This window comes from Euphorbia lathyris, chromosome 9, assembly GCF_963576675.1.
Source record: "Euphorbia lathyris chromosome 9, ddEupLath1.1, whole genome shotgun sequence".
Lineage (NCBI taxonomy): Eukaryota > Viridiplantae > Streptophyta > Magnoliopsida > Malpighiales > Euphorbiaceae > Euphorbia > Euphorbia lathyris.
The window spans coordinates 26,196,362-26,212,733 of record NC_088918.1 but is presented as its reverse complement, the minus strand read 5'-3'; the positions used below and the strand labels follow the sequence as shown (position 1 = coordinate 26,212,733).

At 36.0% G+C, this 16,372-nt stretch overlaps 2 protein-coding genes across 8 annotated transcripts; one reads left to right on the top strand and one right to left on the bottom strand.

The window, feature by feature from the left end:
* The first annotated feature begins 324 nt into the window (after nucleotides 1-324).
* On the top strand, nucleotides 325-4,752 carry LOC136205642 (uncharacterized). Of its 7 annotated transcripts, none has more exons than XR_010676046.1 (5): nucleotides 325-587; nucleotides 2,500-2,662; nucleotides 3,102-3,249; nucleotides 3,839-3,953; nucleotides 4,507-4,752. XR_010676046.1 is itself a non-coding variant. In XM_065996322.1 (5 exons), the coding sequence occupies exons 2-5, from the start codon at nucleotides 890-892 to the stop codon at nucleotides 3,877-3,879; spliced, it is 372 nt and encodes a 123-aa protein (XP_065852394.1). In that variant the 5' UTR covers nucleotides 325-587; nucleotides 781-889; the 3' UTR covers nucleotides 3,880-4,498. The 7 variants fall into 7 exon arrangements, 3 of the variants coding, with proteins under 3 accessions (XP_065852394.1, XP_065852393.1, XP_065852392.1); XR_010676048.1 differs by lacking the exon at nucleotides 3,839-3,953 and adding an exon at nucleotides 781-904 and having other exon boundaries at nucleotides 4,507-4,745; XM_065996322.1 differs by lacking the exon at nucleotides 4,507-4,752 and adding an exon at nucleotides 781-904 and having other exon boundaries at nucleotides 2,495-2,662; nucleotides 3,839-4,498.
* Nucleotides 4,753-5,637: 885 nt separating this feature from the next.
* Nucleotides 5,638-6,769, bottom strand: LOC136205641 (mitochondrial import inner membrane translocase subunit TIM23-1). Its single transcript, XM_065996319.1, has one exon. The coding sequence runs from the start codon at nucleotides 6,515-6,517 to the stop codon at nucleotides 5,975-5,977; it is 543 nt and encodes a 180-aa protein (XP_065852391.1). The 5' UTR covers nucleotides 6,518-6,769; the 3' UTR covers nucleotides 5,638-5,974.
* Between the last annotated feature and the right edge of the window lie 9,603 nt (nucleotides 6,770-16,372).

Here is a 16,372-nt window from a genome sequence, read left to right as displayed (position 1 = left end):
AATTTAATTGTGACGTTTAGCTTAAATTGGATATATTTGTAAACGTGAAGCTTAAATTCGTATTATTTTGTAAACGTTAAGCTTATATTGGTGTTATTTTGTAAGTGGGGCCTAAATTGATGTTATATTGTAAACGTTAAGCCTAAATTGATATTATATTGTAAACGTTAAGCCTATATTGGTGTTATTTTGAACGTTGAGTCTAAATTGGTACTTTTCCAAAAACCTTAAACCTATTTTAGTAGCTTATCCTAATATTAATAAATAATAATACTATTTATGCTTACCAATTTCTTTAAAAAATTCCCCCCAAATCTTTTTTGTTTACCGCCACTCTTTCCCCCTAATTTTTCTACTTCCCTCCATTCCTAGGGTTCCCCCATCATTTTCTCCCAAAACTTCCTACAATTCCCTATTTCGAAAATTCAATCGAGCTGTGGCTTCACATGCTGAAACCTAAACCTGAACATCATTATTCAGAGAATGACTGACTTCTGTATTAGCCTTAAAGAAGACGACCCATTCCCTTCTTTCCCGTCTTCTGTTCTCCGGGCTTTTGTTCGACCTTGGTGTTCGACTGGCTTCAGGTTATCTTCTTCCCTTGGTTGAGTGTTTCATTTCAAGTCCCTTTTAATTTCTGGGTGTCTCTAATAAGATTGTTGGGTTTATTTTCTATTTTGACTTTTGTTCTTTTACTTTGATCTGTTATGATGTGGTCATGTTGCATCTATTTTTAAGATTTTCAATGTGATACCTCTTTGTGTAAATTGCGTTATGTAGGCATACTCCATCAGTTCTATCCTGAGCAAGCTGTGGTTTTTTATTTTGAGAGATTGAGAAATGGTTTCTCCCCAAATAGCTATGAATCCGTTGCAGGTTCAGTACTGCCATGAACCTATTGCAGGTCGATCTTCATTGATTTTTATTGACATTTTTGTTTTCCCCCTGTTATTGTTGATGGACTATTTGCATTTTGTGATGTGTGTTTTGTTTAAGCACGTGTTTCTATTATTCTTTGCCTATTGAATAAGCCTAAGGATGGAAACTATTCCTAATGTTAAGCCTAAAATTGTTTTGTTTGATGTTTATTTTGTTTGACATTTGAAATTGGCATACTAGTTCCAAATTGGTGATTAAGCAGAACTGATTAACCAATTCTGAGCTGGTATACCATCCCAGAACAGCTTACTGGTTCTGTTACAGAACTGGTCCTGATCAGCTCTGTTACAGAACTGGTAACCTGTTCTAGACTAGTCTACCAGTCATGAACTAGTTAATATAGCATGTTCTGAATTGGTTATCTTTTTCGGATGTTGAAAGATAAAGAGATATTGAAATGTTTTAAGAGGAAGAGAATAAAAGCAGAAGAGAAGAAGAAAACTAAAAGTGATGCAGGGGATTCAAAATATGGGATACAAGTTTGCATAAATTTAACTTAGGATATTTCAAAAATAACAAGTTGCCAAATCAAATAATGATTCTTGTCTTGTTTAGTTAATATAAGATCAGATGCTCATATAAGTTAGATAATAACTAAAATATGATATCATAAATAATAATTCTTGTCTTCTCTTCCACACTTTTGTTTCTACACTAGCATACTTAATTCATTTGTTAAGGTATTATAATGTTAGTTACTTCAATTAAAGGCATATGATATGATAAAGAATTCATATATGTTGTTGAATTATAGGATTTATTGGGAATTCAAGGCATATTTGGATGGGTTTTGAGGACCCCACGTTTTCTATTTCCATATGATACAAATTTATCAAAACTTGACCATTTTCAATAATCATTTGGTTCCTTGTGATTTTTTATGGTCTTATTGTGTTTAGTAATTCTATTTGCACTAAAGGGATAGTTTTTATAAGTTAATTGTCTATTTGCCTTAGTCATGTTTATAGAGATATATTGAGTCTATTATATTTTCTTATTTTAACTTGCGATTTCAGGACATTCTTTTTGGTCAAGTTAATTTTCTAACCACTTTAATCTATGCACCACTTATTATGGAAGACTATTTAAAAGAAGTTGTGGACATTCTTTTGACGTCTTTTAAAGCTGACCACCATTGGGTTTGTTGGGCAGCTTTCTTTCTACCATTGTTTTGAGTTCATGTAAACTGCTTCATTTTCTTTTAAAGATAGAGCAACAAGAGATTGATTCTATACTACTCCAGAGATAGTGAAATTCAGATATAAGGGATGACTTAACTTGAAAGTTCCACTTCTAATCTCCTTGTTTTCGATTTTATCAAAGATCACTCTAAACCTTTAATGAATTAGAGTGGCAGAAACTAGTATCCTCAAATTGGAGGCTTTATATTAAATTGTGGAAACAGGTAAGATTTATTGTGTTAGTGTTACTGTCAATTTGGATGTCCTTATAAATCAAACATATCATGCACATCTATAACATTTAATTATTATCTAAATCATCTCAACAGCATGCTAATGAATTTATGAGGTTTGTTTACTTGCTTTGTATCTAGTTTAGGTTCAACATCCGATGCTGTAATTCATGCTTTTCTGCAAGTTTGCCATTGAAACAATGCAGCCAGTCTGGCGTGATGAATTTGGTGGGGGAAAATGCTATTGATCCGGCATCTGAAGAGATGACTCTTATTCAATATGTATTTGGTGCTCTCCTACAATCTCAGGTTGACATCCTATTTTGCTACAAGCAAATGAATTTTTTTTATCTTAGTGTATTCTGGTTAATATGATGCGACATGCAGAGGCAATTCACATTCATATTTAATGTATTAGTCATTGATTGGTTATCTTCAAAATTGAGAAATAAGAACTATCCTCCTTCCATTTTAAGAAATATATATGTTATTTAACCGTAACATTTGAGATCTTTTCCCTTTAGATTATTAGTGTATATATTCGATGCATTGTTCAATACTCATACTCTGACTTTCCAGAGCAACTGAGTTTTAAATAATCTGATATATATTTGATGCATGGTTGAATCTGTTCAATACTCATACTTTGACTTTCTAGAGCAACAGTTGTGAATAAAAACCTAGGCCATCATAACTATTTTGGCACTTAGTCACGTCTCAATTTCACTCTGCCTCTCTCTCTAAACAGATCGATGTCGATCCTTTTCGCTTCATATCTCTCGCCGTCAACAGCAACATGCACTATCTCAATGGCAGTGACTATCTCTTTGCTCCAACCGTTAGTCGTTGTCTCTTCTTCCTCATCATACCAGCGGCGATCTCTTCTTTCCTTCTCGGTAAGACTTCTCAGTGATACTTGTTTGTTAGCTTTCCTTTTCATGCTTTTGGATTTTGAGGTTCTATTGCTTTGCTGCTATCGTCAGTCCCTTCTTCGCTGCTTCTATAGATCTCACACATTTGAATCCAGTCGATATCTTGGAGATTAATTACAGACCATATTGTTGTAACTTCATCCTGTTATCTGATTGTTCATTGATTTTACAGTTCTATGATTTTCTTTTCTCCATATTCTTGGGTGTTTCTATCTTGCTTTTAAGCTTGAATTCTTTTGCCTCATGTTCAAAAATTGAATTATTGTCTCTCAATTAGGGCTTCCTTTGTTAAACAATCAGTGTAGAATCCATTGTAAGACCAGAGAATAATTAATGTGCTTCATATTCTGTCTTGCTTTTTCTTAGTCTTTAATTAAATTGGCTCTCCTTGACTAACTGCAACATCTTCATAGAGTGTTGGGCGCGACTTAGTTGTACTATTATTAAGTTCCTTTTAAGATTGTTAGTCAATTTTTCTAATTTTGTTGACATATTTGTGATAACGGCGTCATTTATTTTCTTTTACATGAAACTTTGTTGTACTATTATTAAGTGCTTTTTACCAATGAGGAAAGCACGGTGGTCAAGTTATAGTTGAGGTTGTCCGGTTGATAGCCAATCATGTTAAAGCTCACAGTTTTTGTCAATTGCATCCCTATTCAATTGAGGTTAGACTTTTCATTTTCTAGGCCCTTTTATATAATATTGACACCTAATTCCTCGATAACATGCCATTCTTTATTTTGATCCTAATCTTGGAGATGTTATGAATTTAATATATTGTGTAGCACATGCTCACTTTAATCTACGGAGGTAATTAGTCATTTAAGGAAAGTATGGGGATCTAATTGACCAATTCTAAAGTATCACATATGCAAATGCTCCTTTTTAGGATCCTTTGTAGATAAAATCAAATGAACTTGCCATCAGATCAGGGTTTTCGACAATTTTTCCTTTGAATTTTCACAAAAACCATTACAAAACATGAAGCACTTGAAATATTGGTCTTCTCGGACCTATGATTTTTTCTAAATAGCTTAATACATATTTTTCATGCTTAACTTTGTCAACTGCTATATCACGGCCACTTCTTCAAAGATATATGCTAGGATATATCTTTTAATCATGGTTAGTATGTGTATATGTTAGCTAATGTTCATTTTATTTTATCATGGTTGTTATTCCTATATTTGTTCATCCTCTTTTCTTTTTCTTATTTAGGAGGGAGTTTCAAGATGATGTATTGAATGAAAGTGAAGCATAAAGAGGAATCCATGCTTAAGAGAATAGACCAATTTTTGTTAAATTCATACTACTTTTTGCTATCTATGAAAGTTATTATACTATGTGACAATGATTAGTTATTGAATGTACCGTTTCGAATCCATGGTTGTACAATTCATCAAGATGATATTCATCCATTTGCACAAAGTAGTAAGAAACTTTCATCAATAAGGTAGAAGTACGCTACCTATATTGAGAAAATTACAGTTGAGTATTTTTCAAATGCTTAGTACCATATTATGATGAATAAAGTCTCCAACAGAAAATGAAAGAAAAATGCTACCATTCATATAATAACAACAAACCCAAATGAGTATCAGATACCTTTCTATCGTAACTTCATGCACTCCCATTATCCAAGATCTTCTACCTAGAGTAATGCCCCCAGCAAATAAACATCTACACAAAAACTGAACTACCTATGCTCAAACCACTAATTGAAGGGAACAAACATTACAATAGCCGCAAAAGGTGTAGATTCGGGCGTCTCAGAAGTTTTAGGTTCACAATTTAAAGGAAATGAAACATCATACAGCCATCAGAATAGACCATAACTGACAGAAAACAGAAAGAGACTAATATCAAGTTCACCATCTAAATACATCTTTTTAGAGACTGATCCTTTGGAGGAAACATTCTCTCAATGAAGAAGAATTGCTTCCATATTCCATCTACTCAAGAATCAAGTGCTCATTCACAAAGAGAAGTATACAACAAATGAATTCTGAATGTCTACTTCCCAAGACTAAAGATTCCCTAATCTAATATGAGAAGCCAACATGGCATGAAAGCAAAAAACAACCTCACATTATAATAGACAAACAATTGTCCTGGAAAACTGTTAACTTCAATTGACAAATGACAAGTCAATTATCAAGCAAGTTGACAGCTCCTAACATACATGTATCATGACTCACTGCATTGATAAAAAAAAAAAAATTATGCCAAAAAAACACAGGTGAGATGCAATGGAAATGTAAATTGAATGACCACAAATGTTCTGATGTTCAACCAACAAAGTGGAACTTCCTCAAAAGGGAATGTGCAGCTATAACATTACACAAATACTGACCACCAACTATTCCATTTCATAAATGTAATCGTGTCAATATTATGTATAGATCTTCCATCTCTAACTAATAAGGACCTGAATTGCAATGGCTGACCATAAAAACTAATTCAATGAATGAAAAACGTATAAAAACGAAATTCCTATGGTGCAGGATCGCTAATGCCAAAGTCGGCAGAATGGATTATGAAGCAACAATACTGATTACAAGTACCAACCCAATTTATACCAAAATCCATAAAAGTAAACCATCTCAAATTACCACACAACACCTAAAGTTCCTCACCGAATCGCAGTAGAAATCATCAAAACTGCCGAAAGATCATTTTATTTTCTTTATATAGGCACGTATCTCCTAACCGCCTGCTTTCCGGCAACAGCCGCCGCAGCGGCTATGCCTCCAATTGCTCCTGCGATAGCCGCCGACCTAGGCCCCCTTGCCGCACGATAAACCGCACCAGTCCCAAGCCCAGCAAGAGCCGTATTGACCAAATCATCAGTATCTCTATAATGAATCAAAACGCTCTCAATTCCTGCAAACATCAACCCCAAAACGCCCATATTGTTACCGACTTTCCGACCCATATGTCCACCGGAGTTTAGGATCCTATTGACCCTCAATTTCATGGTGTCACCAGGCTCAGCGGAGCGGATACCATCCAATGAACCCTTTCCCGCCCCGATAATAGCGCCGGCCAAATAACCTGTTCCGGTATAATATTGGAGGTTTTCGCTCCAGCTGCGGCGCTGATGTGCAGCTTCTTCTTGGAAAAGGTATTCAGGGGATGAGGGAATTTTGTAAAGACTTTGAGAAGGAACGTTGTAAAGATCCTGATATGGATGATATGTGAAGTACTTCTGATCGTTTGAATCGTCCATGATCGATATAGAACAGTACGATTTTTAAACAAAGAGGAAGATCGCAGAGTCGTAGGGGGGTAAAGGTGATGTTGTGGGAAGAGAAAAGAGGGATTTAGGTGGAGATTGGATCTAGGGTTTGAGAAATTGCTTGAATTGATGGAAAACTTGAAAGAGGAGAAAACAGAGAAGGCGAGGTTTCTAGGAAGTTCTTCTTTCGGGAGTTTAGGGTTTAACGACAACAAAGTCTGACTTGCCCTTCAAGAACATTTTTTTAAAAAGAAAATTATTTTAGAAAAAGAAAATTTAAGCCCTTCTATTTATAGTTACCACTTAGACTGGGCTGGGCTGGGTAATTATCGGCCCAATTAGACTTTACACTAAATTAAGAAATTACATTCAAAATCATGTATATTTATAAAAAAGAAAAAACGAATTCTTTACATCATGAATATAACAATATTTATTTTTTTTTAATAAAGGAATCATCAATTAAGAAACAAAGGATACAGAATCCGTACAAATGCACTCCTCTAACCAACTAGGGAGTAAGAAAGACACATAAGAGCTAGCATAAGAACAAGCATTGCGAGCAATATTGTGCGCAACCCTATTCGCTAACCTTGGTACAAATGACACAGAAAAATCAGGCCTAGATTGTAAAATGATCTTACAGTCAAGAATTATCTGACCATACTCAGATAAATCAACACGATTTGAATGAATACTATCCGCAACAGATTTAGCATCAGTTTCAAAACAAACCTGCTGATACCGCATCGAGTTAATCCATTGAAGACATTGACGTAAAGCTAAAGCTTCAGCAAATTTCGGTTCCGCTCTCCCTTCACAATGAGAACTATATGATGCCCTGAAATTCCCATCAGAACCCCTCAAAACAGCTCCAAAACCACATTTATTAACATCCATAAAGATGGCAGCATCCAAATTGCATTTCCAAGTACCTACAGGTGGAGGACTCCATCTCGTTCGACCTCCCCGCGACCCACTGCTGTGCGACAAAGACGACGAAGGACACGGACACTGCGCTTTTAACCAGTCCTCAAACCAGCCCTTCACTCTTCTGATTAACACAGCCCAAGATTCCTCTTTTTGATTCCAAATTAACATGTTCCGTTTTTGCCAAATACACCATAGAACTAGAGAAATTTTACGAATTTGAACCTCAGATGCCGTAGAGCAAAAATTGAGAAACCAATCACTAAAATCTTCATTCCCATATACCGGCACAATAACCTCCGCTGCCTCCCAACATCGAATTGCATCCAGATAACCTAAGAAAAGATGAAAATCATACTCAATTTTCAATGGGCAATAGATACAGGATGGCACAATTGGAACATGTCGACAAGATAAACGCCACCGAGTCGGCAAAAGATTGGAACAAACTTTCCATAAAAACATACGAACCCGAGGAGGAATTTTTAACCTCCAGACAACATCCCAACCGTCCTGATGATTCATTATTTCATTATGAACCTCAATAGCTCTATAACCAGATTTCGCGGAGTAAATACCGTCTTTTGTCCAATGCCAAATCAATTGATCACTACGAGTAGAAAAAGGAACAATGATATTCAAAATTTCAGCAACTTCACTTGGGATCAATAAACTCTCAATTTTGTCCCTGTCCCACATACGAGTTCCATCAATAAACAAATCTGCCACCTTAAGATCTTCAGCACCTATTGGACACGGAGACTGAATTTTAAAATTTTGATTACTAGGAACCCAAGGATCACTCCAAAGACTAATCTGCCTACCTGAACCGATAGACCATCTTAAACCAACACTCAAGACTGATTTTGAACTCCACACACTCCTCCAAACATAGCTGGGGTTATTGCCCAATTCAGAGGAAAGGAAAGCATCATTAGCAAAATACTTAGCTTTGAAAATACGACTTACCAACCTGTGTGGATTCTGAATAAATTTCCAGCCTTGTTTACCCAATAGAGACAAATTATATTCATGTAATTCTCTATAACCAAGACCACCATTCTTCTTCTGCTTACTCAATCGCTTCCAACTAGCCCAATGGATATTATGACTTCCATTTGCTTTTTTCCCCCACCAGAACGAATTCATCATGCGTTGGAGCTCCTCACACAAAGCCTGTGGGATCAGAAAAGTACTCATACAAAATACAGGAATAGCCTGACATACTGACTTGAGTAATACATCTTTACCATCCATAGATAAAAACCGGAAACTCTAACTACTCAGACGTTTTCTCAACCGATCACGAAGAAATGCAAATACAGCAGATTTAGATTTACCAATTAATGTCGGTAAACCCAAATAACGACCCGTGTCCAACGGATTATGGACATGCAGATGATCAGAAATAGCAATCCTCAAATCGCTGGAAACGTTGCTGCTGAAATAAATTCCAGATTTGCTATGGTTAATAGCCTGCCCGGAAGCTTCCTCATATCGAGCCAAAATATTACTGATCGTCTGACACTCATCCAGATTTGCCCTAAAAAATAAGAAACTATCATCCGCTAACAACAAATGACTCACACTCGGGGCACCCCTCTTAACACGACACCCGTGTAAAGCACCCTCTTGTTCAACCTGTAAGATTAAACGAGAAAGAATTTCAGAACACAAAATGAATAAGTATGGTGATAAAGGATCCCCTTGCCTAAGACCCCGTTCAGGTTTAATTGGTCCGACGTTCATACCACTACTAACAACTTGATAAGACACCATCGAAACGCACATCATTATCCATTCAATCCATTTATCCTGAAAACCCATTTGAATCATGACATCCCTCAGAAATTGCCAATCAACCCGATCATACGCCTTACTGATATCCAATTTAAGCGCCACCTCACCAAACTGACCCCTGGTATTTCTTTTCATATAGTGCAGAGATTCAAATGCAATTTGCACATTATCCACTAACGATCTACCCGGAACAAAAGCAGATTGTGATTCAGAGATGATATCAGGTAGAAAAGATTTGAGACGGTTAGCAAGTACCTTAGCAATGAGTTTATATAGCACATTACAGAGCGCAATCGGACGAAGCTCAGACATCAGTTCCGGGTTCTCACATTTTGGAATCAACACAATAATAGTGTCATTAAGTTCAGCAGGAAATTCATTTCTGTTGAGCCAACCTTTACACGCATTGAAAATCTTAGGACCAATTAAGTCCCAATACTGTTAATAAAAACCTGGAGAAAGACCATCAGGGCCCGGTGATTTATCAGCACGCATATGAAAAATAAACTCTTTAAATTCAGAAATAACAAACGGGGCTGTTAAATCTCTATTTACTTCATCTGTAACAATTCGAGGCATTACCGACATAATATCATTAGGTTGATAATTGGATACAACAAATAATTGCCTAAAATAGTTCAGTGCAATTTGCTCCATTTCAACCTTTCCTTTTTGAAGTATACCCTCAGAATCTCTCAAGCCTTTCACCTTGTTCAGTTGCTGTCGATTTTTTACTTGAGCATGAAAAAATCGGGTATTTCCATCACCTCCAGCCAACCAAAACGCTTTGGCTCTTTGTTTCCAATAGGCTTCCTCAACTTCCAACCAATGATTTAACTGCCTTTTAGCATATAAGTAGTCCGTAATAGATTCATGATCAGTTCTCTCCCTTAAAACTGAGAGCGTATGCTTAAAATGAACAATTCGATTTGTGAAACGGTGTTTAAACTTTCTTCCCCATTGCTCCATCGACGCGGCACACGCCGCAAGCTTTGGGAGCACAGCTCTAGACCCTTCAGCCTGCCAACACGCCCTCAGCATACCATTAAATCCTTCTTCTTTCACCCAAGCCGACTCAGAACGAAATCTATTCCTGAAGACAGATTGCTGTCTCGGTGTTGTATGCAGTAGCAAAGGAGTATGGTCAGAATATGCAGCGGTTTGAATAGTAAAATTATAAAAGGGAAATTTCTCAAACCAAGTTGCCAAACCATAACCTCTATCAAGCTTCTCTTGAATCCACATATCAGTTCCGCGACCACGCTCCCAAGTAAAACGACCTCTTGTCAAAATTAATTCATCAAGGCCAGCATCAATAATTGTTTCTTTAAAAGCGTTCATCAGATTATTTGAATACAGAGCTCCACCCACTTTCTCCTCTTGGTTGATAATACAATTAAAATCCCCAACCATGAACCAATGTAAATCCGATCTAGTAGCCAGCTGCCTGACCAATTGCCATGAATCTTGATGACGACCCCTATCAGCATATCCGTAAAAACCAACCAATCTCCAATCACCACCGTCCTCCGAGTGAACAATAACCTCAATATGATGAGAGGAAAAACTTTGTACTGACACACCATGATTCTCTTTCCATAAAAGAGCTAAACCCCCACTCCTACCAACACAATCAACCGCTAAACAACCTTCAAACTTAAATTGCCTCCTAATCATTTCAATTTTTGTTTTATTGACAAGTGTTTCCATAAGGAACATCAATTTAGGGTTGTGAGCTTTAATTAACTCACCCAGTGCACGAACTGCCCTAGGGTTCCCCAAGCCCCGGAAGTTCCAACTCAAGCAATTCATAATGCACGGTGAGCCTGCTCTGCAGGCCTCACCGGTTCTATGACAGAGGGGCTTGAAAGATCCGTATTACCACCAGAAACTTCCAGCACCATATTGATTGAATTCATCCCTTCATGTGAGCTCTCAACTCCTTTGCTACGCATAATAGCATCATCTCGTCTCCTTTTCTTCTGTTCTACTAAATCCATCCCCTCCTCTTCCCCAAGATCCATAGACACATTAGTTGGTTCAGACTCATTTTGTCGATCACCCCCAACAGAAGATGAATTTTCCTTCCCAGATTTCATTCTTAAAGTTGCTCTCATTATACAATCAGATTGTAGTTTACCTCCTAACACAAACCTTCGATTATCCGCACTTATACTAGGACCCGACCCTGCACTAGATTCTCTGAGCCATCGGGCTCCAATCTGTTCTCCTCCTCTTCTCATAGGAGCCCTTAACCATTCACCCCATTCCTACTTGATTGGAAGATCAGTAGTAGTGAATAAAGAATCACAAAATCTCTCAGAATGTCCAAGAATACCACAGATATAACAGAAGATACTCAATCTTTCATATTTAAAATGAATATATGACCATTCCTGTTGAGCTTTTCTAATTCGTTTACATCGCTTAAGTGGTTGAGTAACATCCACCTTAACACGGATTCTCAAAAAGGTACGCCTTACCCCTAACTCTTCTGAATTATCATACTCTTGAAATATTCCTATATAATCTCCAATCTGCTTCCCAATACTCTCTGAAAATTCCCCTGAAGGTAGATCATATACTTGTATCCAAAAAGCTGCAAATTGCAAAGGAATATCCTTTGGTAATACACCATCAGGCCATTCACTCCAAACTAAAAGATAATTGTCGAAGGACCAAGGGCCCCCCACAACAACCCTATCCCGATCAATTATATGAAAAAACTCAAATTCATAGAGATTAGACCCTAATTCAGTAATGGCAATACCCTTCCCAGGTCTCCACAAACTTGCTAACCGATTTTTCATAACATTGAAATTAATTGGTTTATCAGAAACAAACCTGCCTATCATAGAAAGATTTCGGGTTTTGATCTCCGACGACCTGATTCGATTAGAGAAATCAAGGGCGTTTTCTTCTTCCTCGGTGATTAACAACCCATCCATCGCAGATTCTATATCACAGCAGCAACAGTTGAAATTTAGAGCAAAGAAACCACAGACAAAAAGCGTCTTAGGGTTAAGGAGAAAATAACAAGAACCGCCGGACAAAGATCGCCGAAGAAAAGCAAAGAAATTAACAAACTCTCACAACCGGAGAGACAAAAACAAAACTCTCACTCCATGAGAGACTGTCTTGACTTGTGGTTTAACAATATTTTATTATTTAATTAATATTGGTAATTTAATTTTTATAATATTAAAAGTATCAATTTTTATTTTACAAAGCAAAATTTTCAACTGGTTTAGTTGATAAATTTAGTGGAAATTCGTTAACGGCGAACTTGACATAATTCATAATTTTTATTGATAAAGTTATAGTTAATCTTTAAAATTTGAATTTTCATATAAATTCTTTAAAAAAATATATTATAAAATTGACCCAATTTAAAATCAATTTATATATTTATATTCATTACATCATTCATTATATATAACATTTAATCATTTTTTTTCCTCTTCCTTCTTTCTTTCTTTTTTCCAATCCTTCAATGTCATACATCAATATAAAATCTAATCTCTTCATATAAGTATTTTATTGATTTTACATCCCGAAATTAATTTGTTTAAGATAGTTTTATGTATTTTAAGTAAAATTTCACCATTTTATATCTATGAGCGTTTACTCATTCACTTTGCAGTTTATGATTTTACTTTGCAGAATCGTAAATTGTGAAGCCATCCTGTCAAGAAACATGGTCTGTAGTTTGCATAACCATGAAGAAATGTGATTCCGTAGTTATATCATTACTTCGCGATTATGTGAAATGTAAAGCACATTTCTTGACATTTTCTCTCTTGTCTTTAATAGTGTTTGACAATGTGTTTGTTTTTAACAATAGTAGTATGTCAACTGACCATTTTTTTTATCTGTGATCATGTGGAACTGCCAATGAACAATCATGGGAAAAGCCATGATATACTCTGCAGTTAATGTAACTACGAAGTGGTATTTTAAACTAAGTGGTATTTTATAGAGTTTCTGAACTTTCAAACCAAATAACATCAAACATGTATATACAAACAACATCAAACTTGTATATACAACCAATATAATAAAGGGATAATTACTAATCTAGCCTATTTGAGGGGTCCATTAACACATTTGACACACTTCCCTTCCATTTAACAGATCTAAACACTTTCATTCACTTTGGACAAGAATACCCTTATTTCAATTCACCTTTTTCCTCAGACTCTCAAACGTCTTCTTCGCCCTTTTTTTGTTGGTTAGTTGAATGTTTTATTGTTGAACCCGTCATTTCTGATTTCCTCTATTTTTGTCGATATGTCGCATACATTTGTCGCATTTGTGACAATAGTTGCTCCCGTCGCATTTGCAACAACAGTTGTTGCATTTGCAACAAAATTGCTCATGTCGCATTTGCGAAAACATTTCTCATGTCGCAAATGCGACAACAGCCATCGCAAATGTGAAAAATTTCATCGCAAATGCGACATTAGCAATTGTTGTCGCAAATGCAACAAATGTATGCGACATATCGACCAAAATGGAGGAAATCAGAAATGACGGGTTCAATGAGAAAGCATTCAACTAACCAACTGCATACTTGAATAATGTGTATGTAAAACGAAGAAAGAATACTTACATGAACTTGAATAATGTATGAATATGCTTAGATCTTAGGTTGAATTATTGAATTTTGTTGTAAGAATTTGAAAGAAATGAAAAGGAGAAGGAGGTTGGGGGAGGTTATGGTATTTTTTTTCCAGAATGGATGAAAGTATCTAATTTGATAAAATGAAAGAAAAGTATGTCAAATATGTTAATGTATCCCCTCAAATCGGCTAGATTAATAATTAGCCCTATAATAAAAATTTACAATATTAATTCAAAAATCTATAATGTATATTAAAAAATTTACAATGTATATACAAAACTTTACAATGGTAGTTTTCCATGAAACATCTCAAGCCCAATGCGATATCTAAAAAAAGTTCAATCTGTTGGGCTAAATGTAAATGACCTTCTAGCAGATAAATATTGAGTGAAAAGGCAGACGAATAACTCATAGTCGTTCAAGGTCGTCACCTATTGTGGAGTATCCTCCTACTCCAAGTGATGGTCGAATATCATCATGTGTTGGCCAATATCCGGATTTTGTAATGGCCCTGGAAATGATCGAGAGGTGTTTGGCTAAAAATTCAGAAAGGTTCGCATCACTGTCGTTTGTAATACAACTATCGTGTACATGTAGATGCATAACTATCATATCAATGACCCCTAATATCCAATGATTTCCCTTGACAGGGATGGACAAGACCACCAACTTTACTTCCTTCCTTCCAGGGTCTCACTTACATGTCCTCCTTACCATTGATTGTCGCTAAAAAATAGTCTATTGATTTCCCTTAATATCCGATGATTTCCCTTGACACAAACGTACTTTCAAGGTTTCCTTTCTCGCGCCCCTTTAATCGGCCTTCCACCTTTCCCCTTACTTGGAACTGTTTAATCTCATCGTAAATGCCAATACGCAATTAACCAAAACATTTTAAGGAAATCGATACATAAAATGTCAAAATCCTATAAGGAGAGTATATACCTGCATAACTATGGATTGTGTAGCATCAACAATACAAATATGTTGTTGCTCCAGTGTATCATATTGTCAACACATAATCAACAAAAATCGTTTAAGACATAATCAACCAAAACAATTGAAGACATGATCAACGAATACAGTTTAAGTCATAACTAATATTCAACATACCGAAAGCACAAGTATGGATTTTTTTGTATCATCAATACTCTGATTCATTTGTTGCTCTGAAGTATCATCATTTCATAAACGAAAAAAATTTAAGTCATATGTTTTTCACGAAAAAATAAGTAAACAGTTTAAGTCATCCACCATCATAGGAGTCTTTTATTGCATTTCGGTGTCATCATCGACTTGATACACCTCGTGGATAGTATTGTATTCTCATACAGTTTCTTCCCTTTTCTCTTCCTTCCTCTCTCCCCTCATCGATGCCATCATCTCTGTCATCTCTCTTTTGCTCCTCCCTTAGCAATGTCATCTTTCTCATATGCTCCTCTCTTAACACTGACATCTCTCTCATATGCTCCTCATTCAACTCTGCCGTCTTTTCCATCAACTCTAGCACAACCTCCGCATTAACCTTTGACTTCAACTATAGTACATGACTCTGCATCCTTGCGCTTTTATCTTCTTTTATCTTTGATTGAGCTTCCTCACTTACATCTTCATTCTTCTTAAACCTCTTCTACTTTCTACTCTTCTCCCCCTCATCCTCTACATTCGCATCTTGTCCTTCCACTTCTTGTACCTCCTCTCCCTTCCTCCTCCTCCTCCTCCATTTACATCCTCATCCTCCTCCTCATCCTCCTCTAGTTCCTTATTCTTTTTAAATAAGATCTCAATATATATATCATGACCGTTGTTATAGTCCTAGAGTGACTTATACCATTCAAATTGTTTTTCAATTTCCTCAACCACAAGTGCAGCTTGTGGAGTTTCGGTTGACTGAAAAATACAAAACCAATAAATACAAAACCAATAAATACAAAACCAATATAAAAATGGAGCTAATTTTAGGGAAACAATTATTGTTGTATTTGACCGTACCTAAGAAATCCATAGGGGAATTCTTAGCACAATATAAAAAAAACCCGAAGTGAAATAACATGCCATATACTACATTAGCAAAAAGATCACTAGCCGTGAAACATGGTATCCCCCAATAGAGAAAACTTATGTTGCGATAGTATGGGAAGCTCATAGATTAGGACATTACATGCCGAAAAATACTGCTAGTTTGATATCTTTAATGGATCTGATCAAGTTCACTTTCAAAAAAATCCAACTTTAATAAAGAAGATTGCAACATGGCATGTGTTTCCAACAAAATACGATATGGTGTATTTCTCCTAAAAAGAAATTAAGGGACCAGCCATATCAAAACACTAACACTTCAATGATCAAGTAAGTCTCCTACAGAATAAGATCGAATGAGGGAGAGAGAGTAATATGAGATTGTGTGTTGTACTTGATGTATATAGTACCTTATATAGTGGCTGTGATAATCATATATGTTCGGTTCCACATGTCCACTTGCCATTGAGTGG